The 24,586-nt window shown below is 55.0% G+C and overlaps 2 protein-coding genes across 2 annotated transcripts in view; both read right to left on the reverse strand.

Annotated features, from left to right (window-relative positions):
• The window catches only part of ABCG4 (ATP binding cassette subfamily G member 4), a 34,055-nt gene extending 22,811 nt beyond the window's left edge, over nt 1-11,244 (reverse strand). The window contains exons 1-2 of the mRNA XM_005303779.5: nt 5,615-11,244; nt 2,952-3,189 (exon numbers count right to left, since the gene is read on the reverse strand). Of these exons, the coding sequence (XP_005303836.1) occupies nt 2,952-3,180 (229 nt within the window). The 5' untranslated portion in view covers nt 3,181-3,189; nt 5,615-11,244. The remainder of the gene's footprint in view (nt 1-2,951; nt 3,190-5,614) is intronic.
• Nucleotides 11,245-14,888: 3,644 nt separating this feature from the next.
• On the reverse strand, nt 14,889-24,476 carry LOC112059047 (CUB and sushi domain-containing protein 1-like). The gene is made up of 5 exons (XM_065570562.1): nt 20,528-24,476; nt 18,767-18,901; nt 17,242-17,409; nt 16,460-16,663; nt 14,889-15,670 (listed from the first exon to the last, which is right to left on the reverse strand). The coding sequence occupies exons 1-5, from the start codon at nt 20,598-20,600 to the stop codon at nt 15,657-15,659; spliced, it is 594 nt and encodes a 197-aa protein (XP_065426634.1). The 5' UTR covers nt 20,601-24,476; the 3' UTR covers nt 14,889-15,656.
• Between the last annotated feature and the right edge of the window lie 110 nt (nt 24,477-24,586).

Consider the following 24,586-nt stretch of genomic DNA (forward strand, 5'->3'; position numbering starts at 1 on the left):
TTTACAGCTGAGGAACCAGGCACCCTGAGCTTCTGCCTAGATGGGTGCGTTACTGGCTGTAAGAGCTGCATAGAACCCCAGCCAGCTAAGACGAGCCAGGCTGCTTCCGGTCTGGCCAGGGGACGCTCCCTTTGTCTCACCTGGTAGAGGGGATATCGATGAGCCCCACCAGAGTAGCAATTCAAATCTCCCTTCAGATGGAGGGGTTGCACCCACCCCAAATCCAGCCTTGGGTGGGGGACCCCGCCCCAATCTCTGCCCTACCAAGCCCTGGTCCTTCCCCAGCTGCAGTCAACATCCTATAAAACTTGGGACCTGCTATTAACATCACCCCCCAAAGCACATTCTATCACCTCTGGCCCCCGTGCATCTGCACCCAGCCTTCCACCAAGCCCTGCTCTTTCTGCAGCTGCTGTGACGTTCAGCTCTCTCCTACCGCTACCAAACCCCAGGCTCTAAAAGTGTCTTTCTTCACCCCTCCAGGATCAGCTTCTCTTCTGCCTCCTGGGGCCATTTGATTGGCATCCCATTAATGAGGGGAGCTAATTAAAGGAGACTACCACCTACCGGCTGCCATCAGCCTCCCCCGGCTCTCTGGGGGCCCCCGAGTTACACACATGAAACGGGGATGCCACCGATGCATGGTTTGGTAGGAGCCGTCCTCTAGGGGCCTGAGGAGTGGGATAGTGGTGGGAGTAGGAAACTAACCCCCCCACACCTACTCCCCTCTCGGCCTGCTCATGCTCTGATCTGACACATCAATCAGGGTCTTTCAAGTGCCATTTAACCCACCCACTGGGATGACACGTCTGTAGCAGCTTCCTATAGAACCAGTCTCTTTGAGGGGATTTGAAGCCCAGAGTGCTCTGTTGTCCCTGAGATTCTGGCCATCTTGGGTCATTACACAGGAGCTGTCCAGTGTGGGTAATTCCATTCTGCCTCCCTAAATCCTGCCCAGCGGTTTCACTGGATTCTCCTTCACTCCTCTCCTCAACTGTTGTGTGGTGTTACTGGGTGCTTTTTAAACAGCTGCTGCTTCCCACCTCAGAGGTGGCTGCATTTCAGTGGTGGGTAAATAACCCCTTCAAAGTGCTTTGGGATTGAGGATGAAAAAAATCACCATATCAGAAAGAGGCTGGAGCCAAGACCTTGGAGGCAAACTCCTCCAAACAGCCAGATTCCATGGCTTGAGCACATCCTTCTGCCATGGGCAGGGAAGGTAGGTACCGGGGAAGAGGTTACTGCAGTTTATACAGCCACAGGAAGTGACACAACTTCCTCCCCTTCAAGTTCCTGTCTAGTGGTTTGCGCTACACTCTCTATCAAGCTACAACCCCACATGGATGCTCAAAATAGAAACAGCGGGGAAGGGCCTGTCACTCCACTCCCCACAGATGGGCTGGGTTGGCACAGAGAAAGACTTGTCGTTGTTATTCATAGTTTGTATTGGCCCAGTCCCGGCCCAGGACCCCACTGTGCGAGGCACTGTACAAACACAGAACAGAAAGACGGTCTCTGCCCAAGGTGGGGGAATCTCCACAGTCCCAGGGGTTTAGCAGAGACTTCCACAAGAGCCATGTGATTGGAACCCCACACAGCCCTCTGGAAACATGCCCCCAGGGGGTCATTTAAATATAAATTTAGATATCACAGCTGGAGAGTCAAATTCAGCAACGTTCACCAGCTGTGCATGGATCCTACTGCGCAAGGGCTGGAAGTGTGACACCTGACTATGGCATCCTGACCTTGCTGCGCTAAGCGCTCAAAATTTACCTGTATCTCCCCCTTCTCCTGGCCACAAGCACATCCTAGAACTGAAACACGCCAGCACAGACAGCCTCAGCAGCCTTGGAAGAGACTCCACAGCCTCTCCCCCAGGCAGTGCCAGAGATGTCTGGGGCATTGATTTCTGACACCAAGAACCACCAAGGTGGAAAATTATCACCTGTGGGAGCAGGGAACTGATGCTTTCAACACACATCCCTGCCCCAGGACATGGCAAACTCCAAGGATTATAAGCTCAGCCATCCCTGATGGGCCCTTGCTCCCCTCCTCACCACCTTCGGCTAGGGGGTGAACGTGTCAGTTGGAGCACCGAAGGGTGGTTCGATCTTGATTTCTGGGTGATGGGTGCTAGGATCGGCAACCAGCTCCCATCTCCTCTCCTGTTCCTATTCCAACCCCTCCTTCCTACCCCGCTAGCCCCAGCTCATCAGCCCCGCAACAGCTGCAGAATCCAGGGAGCGCCCTGACCCCACACCCCTCCCCTGGCTGTCCACCGCCTGTAGGAGCCAACTCAAAATCACCGCTCTTATTTTAAACACCCTTGCACGGGCTCGCTCCCACCATTTGTCGTCTTCTTTTTCCTCCCCTCCCACCTCCCTCCTGTCATCCAGTTCTGTCTCTGGTGGGTACAGGCACCTCTTGGATTTCCTTAACGAAGCACTGCACTTGCATTTAACATAGAGAAGAGTTTCCAGGGAATAAGAGACCTAAACCACCATCTAACCAACTTAGAGCCAGAGCCCTTTGCTTCTGCAGCACAGGGCTGCCCCCAGGCTCAGCCACAGATGCAGCATAGAACATTAGTTGCAACAAAGCAATGGGTATTTTTTTCTCTCCCTCACATTCTACCCAATAGGAATACAAGCAACCCACAGGGGCCTCTACGCTAGCTCATACATGCCACAACAGTTAACCCTTCAGTTACCAGATTAAAATAAAACAGTGCAAAATGCATATCCTAACAGTCCCTTTGCCACTGCAGGGGCAAGAGTCTTCTCCTCTGCAACTCCTGTGTCTCCTCAAGATGCTGATTCATGTGATTTCTTTTCAAATCTCTCCCCTCCTGGCTAGATCTCTCCATTCCCTGGCCCCAGGAACACAACTGCCAGGAAAGATGCTACACTCACAGGACCGCTGTGCCCTCACTGGGGGCTGCCATGCCCTACCTCTCTTTCTCCACCAGGAGCCCTCACGGACGGAGTAGGACAGGTCAACGAACTCGATGTCCACGGCCGAACGCTTGGGCAGGTGCGAGAACCGCTGCGCCTCTGTGATGTGATTCTCCACCTTCTTCAGGTGGGTGGTCAGGAGAGGCGCGTCCTGGGAGCCAGCATTGCACACGGAGTCCTCCAAAGCGACGGAGACGCAGGTTGGGTCAATCCCCTTCTCAGCCATGGCGCCGCTCTGGAGGGGGACACCACACAGGCTCACCATGGAGACAGACAGTGACCAATTCATCGGAGCTTGTTCTATGCTGAGCAGCCAGAAACTCCTGCCCCTTCCCCGAGGCGCCCCGGCTGGGAAAAAGCTGGGACTGCCCTGGGGTTATTGCTACATGCCTCCTGCTGGGATGCAGGGGCTGGAGTCGCTGGGAGCTCCCCTGCAGCCAGCTCCCACCCTACTCCTGCTAGAACAGGGCAGCTTGGCTTGGTTTTGACCGGCTGCCATGTGGCCTCTGCCTCCCCATTAAATGTTGCAGCAGCTATTAGCATCCCTGGACCAGTGGAGACTCCCAAGGGAGCTGCTTGGTGCTGCTGAGTATTCACCCCTTGGGTGTCGGTGTGCACTGGGAAAGAGGTCTTGCCCCATGTGCTTGACACGGATAATAGCCCCTTCACGCCTAACCTGGAGGTGCCGACCCCTTCCAAGGCAGAGGAGAATTCAGGGGCTGACCCCGTTGAAGCTATCCACCATGCTGCTCCCTCGAAGGGCTTTAGCTACAGTCTGGAGGGGAACCTCTCCCCTGCCCCCACACCCCAGTGCGGATGTAGCTCAGCCAGGTCCTGGAGAGCTGGGGGCAGGCAGCCACTGATCAGCTGGGATGGCAATAATTCAGGGAGCTCTGGCCATGGCTGGCTCTGCCGGCCGGGCCTAGTTCTCAGGCTGAGGCGGCAGAGCAGGGAGCATGTTGCCCTGTGACCCCCCCCCCCCCCCGCCCCCTTCTGCTCCCCTACTAGGCTTTCTCCCTCCTCCACACCAAGTGGGGAGCAGGGAGCGAGATCCGCTCCCCATTAGGGTGACCGGACCGCCAGTGTGAAAAATCAGGACAGGGGTGGGGGGTAATAGGAGCCTATATAAGAAAAAAGACCCCAAATATCGGGACTGTTCTTATAAAATCGGGACGTCTGGTCACCCTAGTCCCCATCCTGCTGTGACGCACTGGGCAGGGGCAGGGAGAGACTAGAAGGGAAGATGGAGGGAGTCAGAGGAGGGATTCAGGGGCACCCTCTGTAAATCCAGCTCGGATACTTACTCAGGGAGCCCCCCCGGCTTCCAATCTGCTCCTGCCATTGGCGAGGGGCTGCTGATGCCCAAGGGGAAAACCCCCTCCTGTCTGGTAAGGGGGCAGTGGGTTGGGATGACAGACAAAGCCATGGCATTGCAATTCTTGGGCCAAAAGGCTCCTCGGCCCCCCATCCTTCCTGGGTTGAACCAGCCCGACCCCATCCAATCATCTGCCTCACTCCAGTAGGTCCCACCGGATCCTGGGTTGCTCTCAGCAGTTGGAGCAGCGCAGGCCGTGGTGACAAGCAGGGTGCGAGGCCAGTGCTGGGGTAGCAGACCTGCAAGGGAAAAGCTGCCACAGGAGGCGCTCTTCCCTCCGAGCCAATCGGCCCCCACATGGTGCTGGGCTGTGGAGGGTGCCCAGGAGAACCTGGCTTTGCTCATGCTTCCCTGGCACTTTTCAGATGAGCAGCAGGTGCCCTCGCCACAGTCTAACTGGTGTCACCCCAGCAGTAACAGGTACATGAGCCTCCTTTGCCCCCGACCCTGCAGTGCCGTGTTGCTGGGCACTGGGCAGTAGGCGGTGGGCTCCACCCCAGAGCGGGCTGCACGGCGCTGGGGTTCATGGTGGGGCTAGTCCAGGCAAGTGGGGGACGCTGTTAGCACCGCCCAGGCCCCTGCACCTGGCCGCAGGGAGCCCCAAATGGGGCAGGCCTGCGGGGGCCCTGCTGCTGGGGGAAGGGGGGAGCTGAGCCTGCAGGCGAGCAGCCCGGGCCCCTCGCCCCCCCTCCCACGCGTGGGGCACTAATGCCTCCTTAACCTACATTTCCCTGGGCTGCAGCCTTCAGCCACCGCCTGGCTGGAGCTGCGGGTCCGGCAGCGCATCCTTGGCTGGGCCGCTCCCCGATGCAGACAGAGCCCTTGCAGGGCTGGCAAAGCGCCAACCCCCCCCCCCCCCACACACACACTGGGCGAAGGGCTCTTGGCTTGCCGGCCCCAGCGCCCCCTCCTCGCCCGGGTGGGGGGACTGCCGGAGCTAGAGGGGCCAAGGCAAAGTTTGGGCCAGCCGGAGCCCTCGGGGGTCACCTTGACGCCTCCCGCGGCTCCTCGCAGGGACCGAGACCCCCCCTCCCCGCATCGCTCCGACATCAGCCCCCCACCCCGGGAGCAGATGTGCCAGGAATAGTCCTCAGCGCCCCCCCCCCCCATCTCATACCTACCCTGCCCCCCGCCCCGTCCAAACTGCAGCAAAATTGATCGTCCCCCCCCCCCCCCCACGCAGGTCACCCGCCCGCGAGTGGGCCGGGGAGCGGGGCTCCTGGGGGGGCTTTGCAGGCTGACAGCCGGGGAGCAAAAGGAAGGGGGGGGGCTTTGCAACACTCACCTTAGCGCGTTACCGGCTCGGCCCTGCTCCCGGTCCTTGCAGAGGCGACGGATCTAGCGCCCTGCGCCGCCGCCGGCTGCCTGGAGCCCCCGAGCCGCCGGCATGGGGCGGCGTGTCTCGGTGCAAACGCCCTCACCTTCTCCTTTGCAGACAAAGGGGCGACGTCTCCTGCCTGCGGTGGCCGCGGCTCGGGGAGGGAGCGCTAGACGCCGGCGCCCGGGCTGAGCGTGCACCCGAAGAGAGAGAGACCGGCGCAATGAAGAGGCTGCCAGGTTACTGCAGGCACCAGCCTCCCATCCCATTTGCAGCTTCCCGGGGATGGGCACGTTACCCGCTGCAGATCAGTCCCCAGCTGGCGCTGGCTTCCCCATTGCCTGGCAGGTGGGGCTGGCGGGGCTGCTTTCTCAGCCAAGCAGCCGGCTAGGAACCCCTCTCCTGGGGCTGGGCAGAGGAGCTGCCTCCATCCATCCCTTGGATCCTTTCCAGCAGGGTGCCAGTTTCTGCTGAATGTCAGAACCAGGAGGCTGGGCTTTCCAGGCAGGTCTTACTTCCCCAGCCCACACAACAGCCTCTCTTAAAGGGGCAGGAACCCACGCGCTGTCTAGTCCAGGTCCCTAAAGGTAAGGGCAGCCCTGGGGTGCCTAATCCTGCAGGCCTGGGCCTGCTGTTCGTCCCTGCTGGCCCACCCCAAACAATCCCCCCTCTGGCTCTGAATGACATGACTGGGCCTGCCGCAGTGGCCATGCTCTGTGTTACTGACAGAACGCAGCAGCTAAACAGCGGCGTTTGTACCCAGCCCATCCAAGAAACAGGGGCCCACTTCTCCGGAGGCTGGAGAACATGGAGTGCTGCACCCACGGCTCTGGCACCAACTGAAATTTTCTAAAGGCCGTTCCCTATAGGGATGCGCCCCTGGGATACCCACATTGCCCGCTGGTTGCCGACAGAGGACAGCTACCAGCTTGGCTGTGAGGAGTAATTTGACCCTGGATAGGCAGCTAAGATCAGGGAGCCTGACCATCCCCCAAAGCCCCCCAGAGTTACTGGGTGTAATTAATGAGAGAAGTGCAACATTAAAACAGATTCTGAGGTTGATTCATCACAAACTCCCTGCCCTATATGGACGCGTGCACAGATGCACACCCCCTTTGGCAAATGGCTGTTTCCATTCAGGAGAGCCCCAGGGTTGGAACAGCTGTAGGAGGATTGTGTGGGAACCCTAAAATAAACTAGGGTGAGCCCCTGGGGAATGAAGTGTGTCAGCAGAGCTGTGCAGGGAGAGTAGCAGGGATACTGCAGATTGGTGCACCAGCAAGGTGGTGGGGGCATGTCCTAGGACGGGAATACCTGGGGTGTGCAGGTCAGGAATATGTATCAGCAGAGCTGTGGGGAGGTGACAGGGGGGTAGAGGAGCTGGGGGATGGGGGCTGCAGGTCAGGACCAAGGTGCCTCAGCCAGGCTGTGGTGGGGTGTCTCGGAGTAGAGGAATCTCACTCTCTATTCAGGCCCCCATCAACCTCGTATCAGAATTCCTCACCAGAGCTCACGCAGCCCCGGCACCTCTCTGCCTGGCTCCTGCCATCGCTATTAGTCACACATATCACCCACAACATTTCTTAAAGCATGGAAGACATATGGAAATGAGCGACATTAATGAGGATATTAATTAGAAAACCATCTGCTGAGCCGTGGAGAGCTTTCCTGCTGCCACAGCCAGTCACGGGGAGGGTGGGAGACAGCTGGACACTGTGACTGTGTGCCGATGGGTTGGACCAAACTCATACTGGGAATCAGTCAAATTGGGAGTCAGGCTCAAGCCATGTGTAATGGCAGGGGAGCCACCTGCTGCCAGGGGCAGTAGTGAGGGATGGTTAAAGGCGTACAAAGGTCTCCAGGCTGGGCATTAGAAAGGCTGGGGAGCTGTGAATACCCCGGGCAGAGGACAGTGAGGGGACTTGTTCATACATAGAACAAGACTCAGTGTGGTGAATTCTTCGTTCATTTAAGGCACCAAAATAATCAAGTTATCTTGTGGGTTTACACAAGCGCCAGAAGGGAGTTAAGTGCATCAAATCCCATTGAAAGTCAGTGGAAGCTGGGGGTGGGGGTGGAAGGAGTGAAGTTTCCAAAAGCTCCTAAATGACTTGAGTGCTGCTGACTTTCACTCTGACTTGGGCTCCCCAGTCACTTAGGCCCAGATTCACAAAGGTATTTAGGCTCCTAACTTCCACTGAAATCAATGGATGTTAGCAGCCGGGCCTTAGGCAAATCCTATCCTGGGTGCCTAACTCCCTTAGGTACCTTGGTCTATACCCAGCCTAAGACATTCCTGGGTTTATGTGTTGGAGCCAATTACTGTTCCATGTAAGCTCACAAGTCGATGCTATGCTCTGGATTGTTTGTGTCATTTTTCTTTAATAGCAGAAGTTCAACAATTCTGGGTTTGCCTTTTTCAGAAACCGCTGCCCATCCTATCCATCACTTGGCTTCACTCCCCGCTGGAAAGGGGATCCCCTCTTGTGGGCATTCCCATGTGTAAGATGAGCTTGGTGGGGTCTCAGTCCAGTCCCTAGGACGTAAGTGTCTACAGCTCAGAAACCACCACGATTGGTATGAATTACCCCCTTTTCTGGCAGCTTCAGGAGCGAATAGGCTGTGGAAACAACTCCCCTTGGGCTAATAACACTTCTTGTCAAACTTAGGTTTTTGGGGCAGGGACTGTCTCTCATTCTGTCTATACAGCACCTAACACAATGGGGCTCTGAGCTTGGCTGGAGCCTTCGGTTGCTACCACAATACAAATGATTAATAATACCTTGAGGCCGGACTGAAACGCGCAGGTGAGTCGGTGGCAGAGCAGCTTGCCTGGCTGCCCATGTAGTGGACAAGCAGAGGATTCAGTCCCTTTGGGTGTGGCCATTTCACGAGAGGGTCCCCACTGCTGTTCTCCTGGGTGGAACTCCCCCACCACTGAACTCAGACACATTCTGACACCACCCCGCAAAACCCAGCCCACCTTAGAGCCATTACTTGCTGCGGCTTGTGTGAACGGAGCGAGTCAGGAGTCATAACGCTGGCTCTGTTATTAATTTGCATCGCAGTCGGGCCTAGAGGCCCCAGCTGAGATCAGGGTCCCCTTGTGTTAGGCACTGTACAGACAGGGGGTCTAGACAGCCCCTGCCCTGAAAGGCGGACAGTCTGGTCTCTTTGTTGGGGAAGTGGGGCCATGACTCCTAGTTAGGATCCTGCCTGCTGGCTTGGGTGTAAGAAACAAGCTCTCTAGGCTGGGCTTTGAGCCTAGCTTTGCATTGGCCACTGTGCCTTTGGTACAGCCATATGGGAAATAAGGGGACATGGCTGTTCATAGAGGTGTGAGCCTATCTTGGTGGCTGTACCCAGAGGGGTCTGACAACAGGCATTCTCTCCCCCATCCTGGCTGAGGGATAACCTGTACTGGTGGGTGTTGGGCTGGAGTTGTGGGTGACCCATGGACCTCGCATAGGATTAGACTGTATCCTGGGTCAGGGAGTACATCCACTGGTCTGTTAACCCCATGTACCTCATCTGGCATCTGCCTCCAGCCATGGTTAATAGCTGGTGAAACAGAGAATGGCACAAAACTCGATGCTGTATGGTGCCATAGGTGTGAATCTGTGTGTTCCTTCTGAGGCTTGTGTACTTGAGGTTTGGCCGTGAAGCAAAAGATCTGTGCACTCTGTTTAGTGTGTGTGGCACTTATGTTTTATTGAAATAGTGATTAAATTTTGCCAAGCCCTGAGTAAATCCTACTTGCAGCATTTCACGTGGGATGGAATTTTTGGAAGCACCTAAATGACTCAGGAGCACAAGTCCTGTGGACTTTCACTGGGACTAATGCTCCTAGGTCACTTCAGTGCTTTTGAAAACCTCACCCTCTGTGACCCCCTCCAGCAGGGAGTTCCACAGGTTGAGTATAATCATAGAGAAAGATAACAATACCTAGTGGGAATGGAAGAATGGAATGGTATTTCCTTTCACTGGCTTTCAGTTTAGTGCTATTCAATTGCAGCACGTGATTCCTTGTGCCTATATAATAAAATAATAGTGTTTAATAATTGTTACTAATTGTACTGCAGTAGTACCTCAGAGTCCGGTCCTGGATCAGGGACACACTGCACAGACGCAGAACACATAAGACCTTCTGTAGTCTATACTATCCCCATCAGGGTTCTGGAAACTGGGACAGAATGCGGAAGCTCCCCTAAGAGGTTTTTAAATCAGTGGTAGTGCTGGAAAATCACTGTGATCTTGCTGTAAACATATTTTAATTACCCTTACAACACATGTGCCTCCAATTCCCTCTGCCTCTCTCGCGCACACACACACACACACACACACACACACACACACACACAGTTTGCTGGAGAGAATAATCCGTTGCTTCTTCCTTTGTGCATTTCCAGGGTTGGAGTGGAGATGGGGTTACACTGAGCTCTAGGAAGATTCCCCTCGGGAGCAAGAGGCTGCTTCCTGCTGGAGCCAGCATAATGCGAATGGAGAGGAACCTGTGTGGCTAAAAGCCTTCGCCGCCCACTGGAACTGCTGAATATTTATTCCTACTGGAAATGAAAGGAGAGGAGAAATCTAGGCAGCTCGGAGTGACTCTCTGCCTGGATGAGAAGCGCCTGCGGCAGCGGGTTGTGTTTGTGCTGCCTGCAGTCGATAAAATAGCTCATCTGGTCAGATGATGGATGTTATACAAAGGGCTTAGGCAATAGTGGCCCGTCCATCAACCCAACCCACGGCTTAGCTGGCCGTAGCTCACCTAGGGGCAGCAGCGAGGGCCCCAGCGCCCGCCAGCTAAACCCAACTTATTGCTGGTCTGTTGTGATGGGGGATTGGCATAAGGTCTATGCCCTGGATGGATGTTAGGGCACAAACAACACATGTAATTGCTAACCACAGCCCTGCCCCCAACCCCACACAGACTACACGGCTCCTGAGCTGACCTGGTCTCTCCCTCCAGCAACGGGACCAGAGGGGAAGAAGCTCTCCGCTCTGGCTTGGGCCCATAGGTTGCAGGGCTGGCCCTGTATCAGGTTCAGTGGATCCTCGAGGCACGGATTGCGTTGGCAGACAGGTATCTCTCCATGCCCTAAGCTGAGGGAGAAGGTGCTGGTGCGATTTAGGGGGAGGGATTGGTCCATTTCTTTCCCGCTGAGCCCCAGACAGAGATCTAGGGACCCAAGAGGGTTCCCTTTCTCTCACCCCTTCATTCCCGGCAGGATGCCCCTTGCCGCAGTCTCACTCTTCCTCCATCCTGGTGGTGCACAGGTTTCATGCCAGGTTACAGATGGATGAGGCCCATCAACTCCCACCCCAAGGGGAGCCAGGCCAGGACCGTTCACAGGACAGCTCATACATCTGGGCTTTGGCCAGTCCCGCTTAAACAATTCCCACAGGCTGACAGGGTCATTGTCAAGCCCTCTCGCCCACCCTCCCTGCAGCTCTAACTCTTACTAGCCACTGCCACTGGGGCCAAGACCCAGCACTGCCTCATCTCTGGCCTTGGCTCATTGAGATGCTGTCCAGACACAACGCTGTGTTCTCTGGACCACCTGAGCCCCGGGGGCTGCAGCCCAGGCTGTGCTGTATTCTCAGAGGGCCTGGGGTTTGTTCAGCCCCAGCATTGCATACTCCCTGCCCCCATGCTGCAGTCACAGACCCATGCAGTTATGTTCTCCCCCCGCCTCAGCCCCTTCAATGTAGTCATTTCTCAGGTGATTTGCTATAAGAATAGAACCCAAGGCCTGAGCCCTCCTTTGCCAGCCCAGCCTCCCAGCTGGACCAGCTCAGAGAGCTTCTTTTTCCTCCTGGTGACTAGCTCCCCATCCCCACCATAGCCCAGCACAGGTCACTTACCCAAGCTGCTCCGCTGTTCAGAGCTCCAGCCCCAGAGCAGATCTGTCCCAGCGTCGGCTGCCCACTTGCTAGGCTGGGAGCACCTACTAAAGTGCCTTGGAAGTAACTAGGTTAGGCAGCTGGGGGACAAGCTCGGTGTGTGCGCCTGTAGCTTTAAATTCTCTACCTGTCACTTGTGCATGCTCACAGCCTCCTCCTCTGGCAGGGAGGAGGGGATGCTGCTGCTACTGCAGTGAGGTTACTTGCAGTCAAACTCCAACCACTGCTGCTCAGTTCCATTGCCTTGGAAAAACCTGCCATCCTTCCCAGCCCCCTCCCCTTCCTGCAGAGGCCGGGGCAGGTGGGGGCAGCAGCAGGAGGAGATACTGGGGTGAAATAACTCTCCTCGTCACAGCTATTTTCAGAATCACACTGGTTCCCTCCCGCCCTCGCCCCCCAATGTTTGCACATGACAAACAAGAATAAGAACAGAGCTGCTGGTTCTTAGTCCCCCGCGGTGGTGGCGGCTTCTAGGGAGCTGAGGTTGGCCAACCTGTTCCACTGGGACCGCTGCTGCTGGACTCCTCGGCAGTTCCAACAGAGATAAGGGGCTGGTCTGAGCAGCATTGCACAGGCCCGAGAACTTCCCCCAGTGCCTCCTGCATGGAGCCCAATAGCCAGCAGCTGGTTGTTGCTCACAAGATGCCCATCCTGAGTTCTAGCTCTCCATTGTAGGTCCTTACCTGCCGCCAGCCCACTAGTATCTGAGCACCTCACACTCTTTAGCATATTGATCCCCTCCATCCCCTCGGCCTGCCATGAGATAGGGCAGCACTCTTTGAGAGCAACAAAGGTAAAAGGACTCTAGTTATTATCCACATGGGAAACTGAGGCACAGAGGGATTAAGAGACTTGTCTGAGGTCACAGTCTGTAGTGGAGCAGGGAACTGAACGCAGGTCTCCTAAGTCCTAGGCTACAGTGCCAGCCACTATCCATCCTTCCTCCCAGTTAAACGGGGCTACTCACTGTTAACATAGTCTAGTAGGGAGCCCCACCTCACACTCCGCAGGACAAGCTGCTCTCCAACTAGTAGGGATTGGGATGAGACCTTGCAGGTTATTGCACGTCCATCTAGCTGGGGCTTTCTTGCACCTGCCTCTAAAGTGCTAGTGGTTGGCTTTGGTTGGAGCTGGGATAGGGGGCTAAATGAACCATAGGTCTCCTGCTTTCTGGCTGGAGAGGAGAGTCGACAGAGCTGAAAAACCCTGGAACCCACAGGGTCAAATCCGGCAGCATCCATCCTTCGCCCTTCCCCGCTGGATACACTGAGGTCTGTGCAGTTACTGGAGGCTATGAACTCTCCCCTTTGCAAGATCCCTGCCCTAGTGGCCTAACTTCCTCCTCCCCCACACTCTTGGGGAGGGCACTGGCTCTCCCAGAGCTGGCTGCATTTCACAGGGTCTGGGTTTGTAAGCAAAGGTGCTGCATGGAGAATATTTTTGCCCATCTAAATCCTCTTTTCCCCAGAGATGAGCGAGTAGAGCATCTCCACTGTACAGCTGGGGGGATCTCCAGCTCAGACAGGGAGTGACCGGTCCAAGGTCACAGCTGGAACCAGCACATTTCTTTTACGCAGGCAGCAGGCCAGGCATAACTGGGGTGCAGCGGGCATAGGGCTGAACGGCATGTGCAGATTTGTTTGGATGGGAGAGTTGGTGCACAGTCGGGCTGGGTGCAAGGGGGTACATAGGCAAGTTGGGTGGTAACCCACCGGGGATGGGATTTATAACAAGCACTTGTGTCTGTGGAAAGTCAGGGGAGGGTCTGTTGCCTTCATCTCCTTAAGGAGAGGCCAATTTCCCTCTTCGCAATGCTGCTGCAGAGGGTGATGTAAAAGGAAACCTGCCTTTATAGCTAAATCCCATGCTGCTCATTGCAATGAACGGGAGCTCAGCCATCACTTCCATGGGATAAAGCACTGACCTTTGGAGAGGGGAAACTGGGTTCAGCAGAACCCCCTCCCGCTGCTTAGCTGGGATGCAAACCATCCACCCACTCAGTGGGAGCAGGCTGAGCCAGCTGGAGAATCAGGATGGAGCAGTAGCTGGGACAGGTCCTCCAGGTGCTGACGCTGACCCCAAAGAGGAGCAGCCCATAGACTCGCTGGAGATGGAAGGTGGTAGAGAAGCAGGCTCAGGGTAAAGAACAACCTCCAGCCTCACCTGTGGAGGGACCGAGGAGGGGAATTGAGATTCCCCTTTAACAAGAGAAGAGCACTGGGGGCTACAGGCACCGCCTTGCACGGTCTGTGGGACATGTTCTGTGTGCAAGCCCAATCACCAGCCGGGCTTCTCTCTTGTTGGCGCCCTCAGGGACTCTTCGGCCATAGCAACTGCCTTAGCTGCCTTTACCGGCTGAGTTCACCCATAAGCCTGCCCAAAGCTGAAATCAGCAGAGCTAGCAGTGTGGGCACAGAGCATGCGGCTCTGCATTAACCGTCTCCATCAATTAGCCTCATGCCTCCACCAGCTGTAGCAATGAGGAGCTCAGGCTCCAGAACCTACAGGAGAGGGGTGAACACGTGACCTGGGGAGGAGAGAGAGGAATACCTCGGAGTGGCAGCTGGTGAGTATCAACACCTAAGAAGGAATAGCACCTTCTTAGGTCACCTCCTGGGTGCAAGGAGCTACCGCTCCCTGGAAGCCCTGTGAACCTGCACCCAATACACTAGCCCTGGACTCAGGCTCCTGGCTTTGGTCCTGTTAGATTCACAAATTAAATTCACAGTGAACACAATGCTCTGGAGATACCTGGACTAACAGCAGGCGACAGCCAGGGGAGAGGACGCTGGTTATCCTCATTTGGTGCTGCACGCTACTGGCCAAACTGAGAACTGCCACCTTGGTCAGAATCCAAACTGCTCCCTGGCCAGCACAGCTCACATTAGAACTGGTCACATATTTTCAGTGGAAACTTTTTCATAAAAATGAATACAATGTTTAAAAAAGAAGTGTCATTTCCAGGGGAAACATTCGTTTCCAATTATCTTTTTTCGGTTTTTCACTTAAAAAAAAAAATTAACCTTTTGGCACCCAAAAAGTTTTGGCCACGACCTAAAAAAAAGTTTGTCCCCATTTTTTTGGGACTGGCACTTGCCAAAACCCAAACAATTGGGGAGTGCTGGTTTTTCAATTAAAACCGGCCCTTTTTCTTTGACAGTTTTCAACAAACTATCATTTTTTTCCTTGGTCTGTTTCACGGAAACAAAACCCCACTTCCCAACCAGCACTGGAGGAGAGATGGGGCTTCTGAACACAGGGACTTAAATGGGTGGAGTGTGGACGGAAGCCAGAGGGTGAGAAAACGCCTCCAACAACATCACTGGAACACTAGTCACCTCTAGACAGATTTATTGGAGTGATGGTCACAGGCTTGGAGCCAGTGGGCAGGAGCAGCATTTGCTATACACAGCATTTAATCCTCACCTTCCCCATGCCTACCCCACACGTGGCCAGGAGGGAGAATTTCACTGATCCTTTTGTGTCCCACAGACCCTCCCCACCGGCTAGGGAGAGCATTTGACAGAGGCTGCTGGGTAGCCAGGGAGTAGCATGGCACCACAGCAAAGCAGGCAAGGAAAGGGATTCCCTTCAACTGCCTTCCATCCCCCTGCGTCAGAAGAGGAAACTGGTGCCTAATCCCACATTAGGGCAGGACCAACCCTTTCCCCCACCTAGAACAGAGCTGTGGAGTCCTTGACTCCCATTCCTGTTCTTGGAACACTGGTCCCTTGCCCCCACAGTGTAACCCGCTGCAGAGCAGGGAGATGACTGTATATACCCATCGCCCTATGTGCTTGTTTGGAACAAAGCAGGGTGCAAAGGGTTAAGGTATGGGGGAGGCAGTCCTTTCCTCTGCAGATGCTGCACCCCAACAAGACAGGCTGGCAAATGGTTCCAGCCCAGGAGACAGACACAACCATGCACTTCCACGAGCACATTGCCAAGAGTGTGATAGGAACAGACGGATGGCCCGATTGGGAGAGAGGCACAGTATGGTAGCCTATTGCGCAGTGAGCGTCAGGCTGGCTGCTGTCCCTCCTGGGACGGAGCTCCCCTTCACAGCAGAACAGCACCCCACGAATCCATCCGCCCCAGATCTCTACCCGGAGGAAGCTGTAACGAGAACACATTCAGACAATGGGCTGTTTGATGTTAGATTATCCTGACCCTCACCCTCCCACGTGCCCCATGTCAAGTCAAGGGTGCCACGCGAGCGCATCTGGACTGGCACGCGACTAGCTTCTGCTCCTTGCCCCCCCTCTGCTCCATGGGCCAGCGAAGAGCAGCAGAGCGAAACTCACTTTCCTGCTCTGATCATGGAGCCAACTGCAAAACAAAAGTCGCCAATTGGGGAGTAACGCCAGCGCAGACAACAGAGTCATTCTGCATTACACAAGGCACAAAACGGACAAGCATTAGCCCCTTCCATAGTGAGATCAGATTACTTAGATACCGCCCTCAGGGGCGCTCTGGAAAGGGCATGCCTCTCTGGGGTGGAACGTGGCAACTGAAAGCCGCCTGCACCAACAATGCACCAGAGTTTAGGACAAGAGGTGAAGAAAGAAATTGACTAATTCTGTGGTCACAAACAGACCAGCCAAACCACACCCGTGCGGTGTCAGGCAGAAAACCCAGGACCTTTAGGACCAAAGAACACCGGGGTTGACTACTACAGCTAAAGGAGAATCTCCATCAGAAGCAGCACATTAGGGCTTTTACTCTATGGGGAGTAGCCACTAGGGGGTGCCATGATCACACATGCACAGGGGAGCAAGTCCAATACATTCCACCCAGCACAGGGCAGCAATTGTGTTGCAATAGGATGGGAGCAGCAAGGAAGTCCCATCAGGTTGTCTAGGGAGGCAGCTCCCTCTGACTGCTGGACAGGGAGAAGTCACTTACAGCAGGGGATGTAGCAGTCACACTCGCAGAAGTCACAGCGCGCGAACCAGCGGGTCCAGCCCCACTGCTTGGTGACGCAGTTGGAGATCTTGATGCAGCCGTGTCTGAGGAAGGCCCCGAGGTGAGCCTTGTCCGTGCAAGTGGAGGAGCAGCTGCCATCGATGTCCCGCTCGTTAATCTCAATCCGGCCCCGCAGGCATATCCCTGCTGGGGAGAGACAGCAGCCCTGTTACCCCGGGGCTGGGGGGAGGCACTGAGAACAGAGCCTGGGAGTTATTAGCATGCGGCTGGGCATGGTTACCAGAGCAATGGGCTGGTCTCTCAGGGCTGATGAGGCATCAGGCTGCCAATGACACCAGCACCCCGGGTTCCAATAACCTGCCCTGCAGCCTTTTAGCTCACAGGTCCCCAAGCCGGGCAGGCCCAGCACATTCTCCAGAGCTTGCAACACCCCCAAGGGAGCGAGGTAAAGCTGATGGTGCAGCCCCAGGCTGGGATAGGAGAGCGACACTCCACTCTCCCCCTGCTCCTGACTGCAGAGGGGTGGGGGAGCAGAGGTATTTCCTCCATTAGCCCCCTCCCCGCCACACATCAGGGATGTCTGAACAGAGCTCACCCAGTGCAGCCAGACCTGCAGACCACGCTGTCTCCCATGTGGAAAACTGACAAATAAGGGGCACTCCAGCCACCGCTGTGATACAGCCACCTCTGGGGTGGAACATTAGCTCCTCCCAATCCTACCCGTTTTACTGCCCATCGGTGCTGCACGGCGCAGTACTCACGGAGGCAGGTGGGTTTAGGTGTCCAGTGGCCATCGGACTGGCAAGCACTGGCCGGGTCCCCCACCAGCAGGAAGCCGGGCCGGCAGCCGTAGCGCACCACAGAGCCCACCCACCAGTCGTTGCCGTAGACCATGGAATTGAAGTCTGCCTCTGGCCGCCCGCAGTTCACTGAGAAGAGAAAGGTCCCCGGTGGACGGTGCAGGTTGGAAGTGTGAAGGTATCGCCACCACCCCAGAGACCAAAGGGGCACCAGAAAGCAGCATGCCATGGGTACATGCCTGGCATCATTGGGGTGCCAAGGGCTGCTGGCATAATTCCACAGCCCCAGAAAGATGCCAAGGGAACATACCAGATCCGGGGGGGGGGGGCATGCTGGGCATAGGGTCTGGATCCCCAAGAGATGGCAATAGCATACGCTATGGATGACAAGAGTATATAGCTCCTGGGATCCGTGATGGCCAGGGTATCTGCTACCAGTGCTGGTAAACTGCTCGGGGTACGTGACATGGAACCTAAATGAATGCTAGGATGCCAGGAGCTGTAGGTAGATGCTCCAGATCCCAGAGAGGATCCATTGGTCCATCTCCCGGATGCCAGGAGGCCAAGGATACAGAGATGTTGCATCAACCCCCCCAGCCTGCTCCAGGACACAGTCTTGTTGCATTAACCTTGTCAACACCTTGTGATGCCAACAGCTGCTGTAATTCCTTGCCAAGGGGCCCCTCAGGAAATGACCCATACTTCTCGCTCCCCAGATGCCCCCAAAATCCTCCAGGCCAAAGACAGCTTTTGATGGAGAGAAGAAGGGCTTTCAGGGTCATATAGAGAGAGATGTATGTATATGTTGTGTGTATATAAAAACTATACACACACACAAATATATATATATATATATATACACACATACACACACAAAACAAACAGGTTTGAATTGAACCAAAACCATTGTTTTTTTTTTTTTAATCTCATCAAATAATAAAACAATTCATTTCAAATCAACCAAAATGTTTTGGGTTGACTTGATGTGAAATTTTTTCATTTCAATTCACCATTTGACATGTCCACCCCCCACCCCACCCTTTACAATTTTTTAAAAAAATTGGACAAATTTGAGAACCAAATGCCACGTTGAAACAAACGAACAACCCCTTTAAACAAAGCATTTCAACTTCAAACAAATCTGGGTTTTCCCCCGTGGAAGCTATTCATTGAGTTCAACCGAAATTTGCAGATCGTTCCAGAGACACACACAAAATTCATGTTTTCAGCCAAATTTCTATTTGTCAAAATAAATGCACCAGTGGCTGCTACAGGAGACAGCCTCCCACACATGAAAATCCCCTGCCTCCGGGGGACTTGGGACAGCGGCTGCCATAGTTGGTCTCCGTCTCCCCTCCTCACTCACAGCCACCCCCCCCCCCTCCAATTCAGGCATGTCTGAGTCTGTTTGGGTTGAGATCAGTCCCGCACAGTCCCTCCCCCACCAAGCTCAGCCTCTCCTTTCTCTCCCCCTGGCACCGTGTACCTCGACAGAAGGATTTGTATCCCAACCAGCAGCAGCTGCCGTTCCCACACTGGCTCCTCTTCAGCTCCTTGTGTTTCCCTTTGCAGCCCCCCATGCAGATGGGGGCCGTGCCAGACCAGTACGTGTCCAAGCTTCCTGGAGGGGCAGAACAACAGGGAGAGATGGGCTGGGGCCTCTCTCCTCTCCCAGGTCCCAGGGCACCCCCACGATTCTGTCCCCACCCCCAACCCCCATTCTCTTTCCCAGCTGGGCCAGCAGCAGCACTGAGCCTGCCAGGGTGTGTCTACACTGCAGCTGGCGCAAGCCTCCCAGCTCCCACCAAATGAAATTAATGGGCAGCAGGTATAAAACAAATAAAAGGAAGCTCTTCTTCACACAGCGCACAGTCAACCTCTGGAACTCCTTGCCTGAGGAGGTTGTGAAGGCTAGGACTATAACAGGGTTTAAAAGAGAACTAGATAAATTCATGGCAGTTAAGTCCATTAATGGCTATTAGCCAGGATGGGTAAGGAATGGTGTCCCTAGCCTCTGTTTGTCAGAGAATGGAGATGGATGGCAGGAGAGAGATCACTTGATGGATACCTGTTAGGTTTACTCCCTCTGGGGCACCTGGCATTGGCCACTGTTGGCAGACAGGATACTGGGCTGGATGGACCTTTGGTCTGACCCAGTGTGGCCGTTCTTATGTTCTCAAGCAGGTATTGGGGGCGGTGGGGGACACTGAGGCATAGACTAAGGGAATGATTTGCCCAAGGCCACGAGGAGTCATTGGCAGAGCTGGGGATAGAACCCAGGAGCCCTGGCTCCCATGGCATTTATGGCACATCTGATTGACAGGCCTGAGATCTGATGCCCCCCTCTTTATCCTCCAGAGAGGTGCAGCCCGAGCAGGAGCAGCTCAAACTGATCCTGCCAACAGGTCTCAGCCCTGCCATGGCATTCCCAGTGGCTTTTCTGACGCTGCCAACAAGGGACTCTCACTGCAGGTGGCACCTGCATTTCCTGGCTGCTTGAGGGACTGGCAAAGTTGCACCCTGAGAATGGTGCAAGGGTCTGGAAGCAGTGAGTGGTGGGAGTATCGGGGCCCTGCCGAGAGTGCCAACACCAGCAGGTCCAGATCAGCACCAGAACCTCCCACCCAGCCTGGGGCATGCCAGGGAGATGAGACGGACCCTGGCATCAGACTCTGTTTGGAGAAGCGACTCCTGCCCTCTCCAGTGACGGGGAAGTGAAAGAGAAGGAGCACAGAGCTCCTCTGCCCCCGAGGGGCAGGGATGACTCAAGGCTGCCAGCCTTGCCAGACAAAATCTATGGTGGGGAGTCTGGGATTGACAAGGAGAAATGGCAGGACAGGAATAGTGGATCTTTCCCAGCTCTGGGCAAAGACTGGGGTGGGCACAGTTTCAGTGTGATGCCACCATCAGCTTTGTGGTATGGGAGAAGGGGGTGACCTCCCACTGTGCCCTGACACAAAGGGTGGGGTCTGCTTAGAGCATTGCCAGCTCCAGGAGGGTGTCTGAGAAAGCACAAGCAGCGACCCTCCCCCCCCTTTCCTTGGTGGATCCCAGCAGGACTAGCTCAGCTTCTGGGCCAGGGACTCCGCTCAGACTGCAGAGCTGCTGCCCTATGACCAAAGCAAAGCTGCTCTTCCCCGCAAGGACACCGACCAGAACTGGCTGGATCCCAACACAGCTGGCTCCCTCCCAGTGGCTCTTGGGCACCATACCGTGTGCAGCAAACGCCTCCTGCTCCGTTCCTTACCTTCCTCCTCCTCACCAGAGCCAAACCCAGCCAGCGTGACTAAGATGAGGAGTCCCAGCTCCATGGTGCTCATCGCAGGCCCAGTCCAGTGCCCTCTCCACACGCTGCCCTCCTTCTACGGTTCCCGTCCTTCGCCCACTGGCCTCGGACTCCAGCTTTCAAAAGACCTGGAGTATTTGCTTTTCCATCTCCCCCTCGCCCAGGGGATGTTGGCCGGGCTGAGCTAGCGGCCAGCAGGGTCTGGCACTGTCCTGACCCAGCCTTCCCATGGAGGAGGGGAACTTCGCTTCCATCTGCTCAGGACAGAGGCACCTTACAGGTCCGGTAGCTAGGGGAGGGGGGATTGGAGGAAGAGGCTTCCTTTAATCCCCATTCTCTCTTCCCTGCACATAATCCTCTTGGCAAAGCGATTACCTTTTTGCAGCTTCTGCTGTGGCTGCAGCAATTAAAGACCCCAGAGGCCACAGTCCCACAGAGGAGCACCAGTAACGTTTCTGACTCGGCCCTACAATATTTCCTGACCTTAGGTTCTATTGGTCCATGCCAGGGACAGGCGGGGCACTGCCCATATATCCACCTGTGGAGCCCCAGGTTCCTTGACCTGAGTAGTGCCATGGAAAGGAGCTGGAGCCATCCCGGTTCACTGCAGCTCTTGGCACAGATTCGGTTCTACCAGGTGCCGGCTGGGCTCTGTTGCCTGGAATGCTCTTGCTGCGAAGGCATCCCTCGGTACAGCTGATCAGAACCAGGTTACGCCAGGCATACAAAATGGGACACAGCTAGCTGAAAGGTGGAAACTAACCTTTGACCTCTGGGGCACGCACGGGTGCCTCCCTGTCCAGTCCCCTCTCAGCCTGGATGCGAGAGCTGAACCTCTATGGAGGCACTGTTCTGCTCTCAAGGGCCATGAGGAGCAGCTCGCTGCATGAGCGCTCAAGGGAATTTAGAGCCAGCTCGGCAACCTGGAAATCCTCCAGCCATCCATGCCACATTTACAGCATGGGCAGGGCAGGCTTCCCCATGCCTCCTGGCAGCGTGCTTCTCCCCAGCCTTGTGACTCCACATCTATAGGACACAGTGTCCAGGGCCCATTCACACCTTTGTTCCCTCTGCAGAGGCTACGTGCCAGTTGTGAAGGGGTGTGCACGCACAGTGCCGATCTCTGTCTGTAGGGAACCAGACTGAGAAACCCCTTTGACACAGGCCTCCAAACCACTCGAGGATTTTGATCACGACTGTCTGAACTATTTCCACAGGGGTTGTGTTCCCTGACCACCTCCGCTTGGGAACGCTTTGTCCAACAGACACTCACTCTCCTTCCCACCTCCCCGCTTATACTTAGGCCTGGTCTACGCTCAAAAGTTACATTGGCATAAGTACGTCAGGCAGGGGTGTGAAGAAACCAAGCCTGACTGGCATAGCTAGGCCGACAAAACCCCAGTGTAGACACAGCTATGTGGACGGAAGAACGCTTCCATTGACACGGCTAGCTGTTCACAGAGGTGGTGTCCTACATAAGCAAACGCCTTCCGGTGACACAGGCTGCGTCTATGTTATGGGGCAATGCTGGTATAATCTCCATAGCAAGGGCATACCCTTAGTATGTGAAGGACAAGACACCAATGCGAGTGTCTACACTCTGAATAAAGAACATCCCTTTGGGTGCTGCCCTCCACCACCTCCTGCTGTCAGGAGGCAACTGTGAATTATGCTCTTACTGGATTTGTCATTAGAAAGTGAGCAGATGGCTGGGGGTTTAACATAAAGTGATTTCTCCATTGAAATAACCTGGAACTCCAGTGGCTTTTGCTCTGCTGAACGACACTAGCAGGGAACGGGAAAGGCGGCAGCCACCATGCCACAGTGGCTGCTGAGGCCACAATCCCCCTGTGTTGCTGGAGGATGGTCCATTGAGCCTACACACAGTAATTGCTTCCCTGAGTCATAAGCAGAGCAAGATACCTGGCTTCTGTGCACCTGCTGCATGAAACCGACTCCCTGGCTCCCTTCAGGGTCCCTCAATTCAGGGCTCTCCCGTGAGCCAGCAAGAATCCTGCCCCAAGTATTGCCACCGGCAAATCCCTAATGGCAGAGCGACTGGGAAAACCCCCCACCGAGCATGCCAGCGCTACAGGCTCAGCAGGGCACTGCAACACCTTGCTCAGGTTAGGACAGGAAGTAAAGAAAAATCCTGTATCCAGTAGAAACTGGAGGGAGGTAAAATGGCACCTTGGGATGTTTTAATGAGCACAAGTGCATTATCCAAAAGAGGGAGCCTCCAGGTGGGGAACTTGCTTTGTGGGATGAGTATCCATATCACATTGGTTTCCTAGAAGTCTCCCATCCAAGCCCTGACACAGGCTGGCCCTGAGCAGAAGGGCAGAGTTACACCAGTTCAACTTAAGTTGCGATTTTAAACCATTTAGTTAATCCAGTGCCAAAGGCCACGTGGACACTGATTAGGGTTTAAACCAGGATTCCTGCAGTTTAGCTGAAGTCAATTCAGACCACGTTTAAAAAAAACCAAAATGCCCCCCTTAAACTGAAATAAGAGCTTCTCACACAGGGGTTTGCCCTGCTTTAACCGAAGCAGTGCTGATGCGCCCGCTGACAGCCCCTCAGCCTGGGAAGGCCCGTCAGAGGCGGGCAGAGAACGGTAATCCTGCTCCGTGGAGGATCCTGAGTTTTCAAAAAGAAAACCCCAAATTTCAAAATCCTCCACAAGCCAGAATGAGATCATTTTCCACCTAGCAATACGGGAGCCCCTGCTCCATGGCAGGGATCTGGGCTGCCGTGAAGCCCTGAGCTGGGCTCTTAGCTCTTCCAAGCTCCTTGTCAGTCTGCCAGGCAGGCAGGTTTCAGCACAAACCGAAACCTTCCATGGCCCCAGATGCAGCTGGCAGAGGCCGTCTTTGCTGCACCCTCAGTAACAGGAGGCAGCTCCCCAGTAAGACGAGCTCCATAATACACTGGTTAAGGCGATTACAGCTGTCCTGGGAGAGCAGCAGGTGCCCCCGTTAGCGGGGTCATCTTGGAGCAGGGAAGGTTATTCCAGGATTAGAAAGAGCACAGCACCTCCAAGGGAACTGATCACCACCAGAGCCCGTCTACCAGTCCGAGGGTGGGACAGGGCTTCCCATTTACCTGCACTTTACAGCCATGTTCCTGCCACATCCCAGTAGGATGGGGTCAGGCTGTCAAGCAACTAGAACCAACCCAAGCTAGACAATAGCAATCTGCAATGGACCTGCTAAAAACTGCCCCCAGCATGATGTTAACGAGTGATGTTTGACTAGTGCCTTTCATCCAACAACAAACTTTTGAAGAGGACCTCACTTTGTCCGTCCCTGAAATGCACCCAACTATGGGAGGAAACACAGCACTATTTGATTCCCCGCAACACTACGATATAATGCCTCAGGAAAGGAAGACCAGAACTGTGTCCTCCACTGAAATGGTGAGGAGGATTAGAGGCTCGGGGGACCATAATTACCCTTGCTGGAGGTTAGCCAGGACAGAGACCACTTAACGAGCATGGCATGTCAACACCTCACTGATGAGGGTATTGCAAATGCAGCTAATGACGACTTGGACAGCAGGAGGGTTGCAGAGTTGTCTCCCCAGTCTACAAACGGAAGTTTAGAACGGAGACCCTTTGGGATCCCAGGAGAGAAAGCAGCCAGCTAGCACAGCTTGGTCCCATGGTAGAGACTTGCTTGCAAGTCGACAGTGATTCCTATGTTAAAGCAAGTAAAGGTCTCTGGGTCAACGGGAATGGCTGAGTTGTCCATGTGCAGGGAAGAAGGTTGGGGGAGCGCTATCTCCAATCTGATGAGACAGTGTGCGTATAGAAAGCTATGGGAGGCACAGAGTAAAAGTAGACGCTCCTATGCCAAAGCTGGGGATTCCGGCTGCATGAAGGTGGCCGTGTGTGTCACTGGACATGCCACAGAGATGTGGTAAGAGCTCAAGTGTCACCTGCACCACAAGGATCTGGTCACTAAAATCCCTAACTGCTTGGTCTCATCCCTGCACTAGGGCACGCGAGAGCCACATTGA

Source organism: Chrysemys picta, chromosome 16 (genome assembly GCF_011386835.1).
Source record: "Chrysemys picta bellii isolate R12L10 chromosome 16, ASM1138683v2, whole genome shotgun sequence".
In the NCBI taxonomy this organism is placed as follows: Eukaryota; Metazoa; Chordata; order Testudines; family Emydidae; genus Chrysemys; species Chrysemys picta.

What these genes read in the sequence shown, in the direction of transcription:
- LOC112059047 (XM_065570562.1), bottom strand. Translation starts at nt 20,600, where the DNA reads ATGAGCACCATGGAGCTGGGACTCCTCATCTTAGTCACGCTGGCTGGG. An exon ending in ATACAAATCCTTCTGTCGAG is followed by an intron (nt 17,410 to 18,766) that starts GTACACGGTGCC and finishes TTCTCTTCTCAG; the next exon opens with TGAACTGCGGGCGGCCAGAG. An exon ending in ACCTAAACCCACCTGCCTCC is followed by an intron (nt 16,664 to 17,241) that starts GTGAGTACTGCG and finishes TCTCCCCAGCAG; the next exon opens with GGATATGCCTGCGGGGCCGG.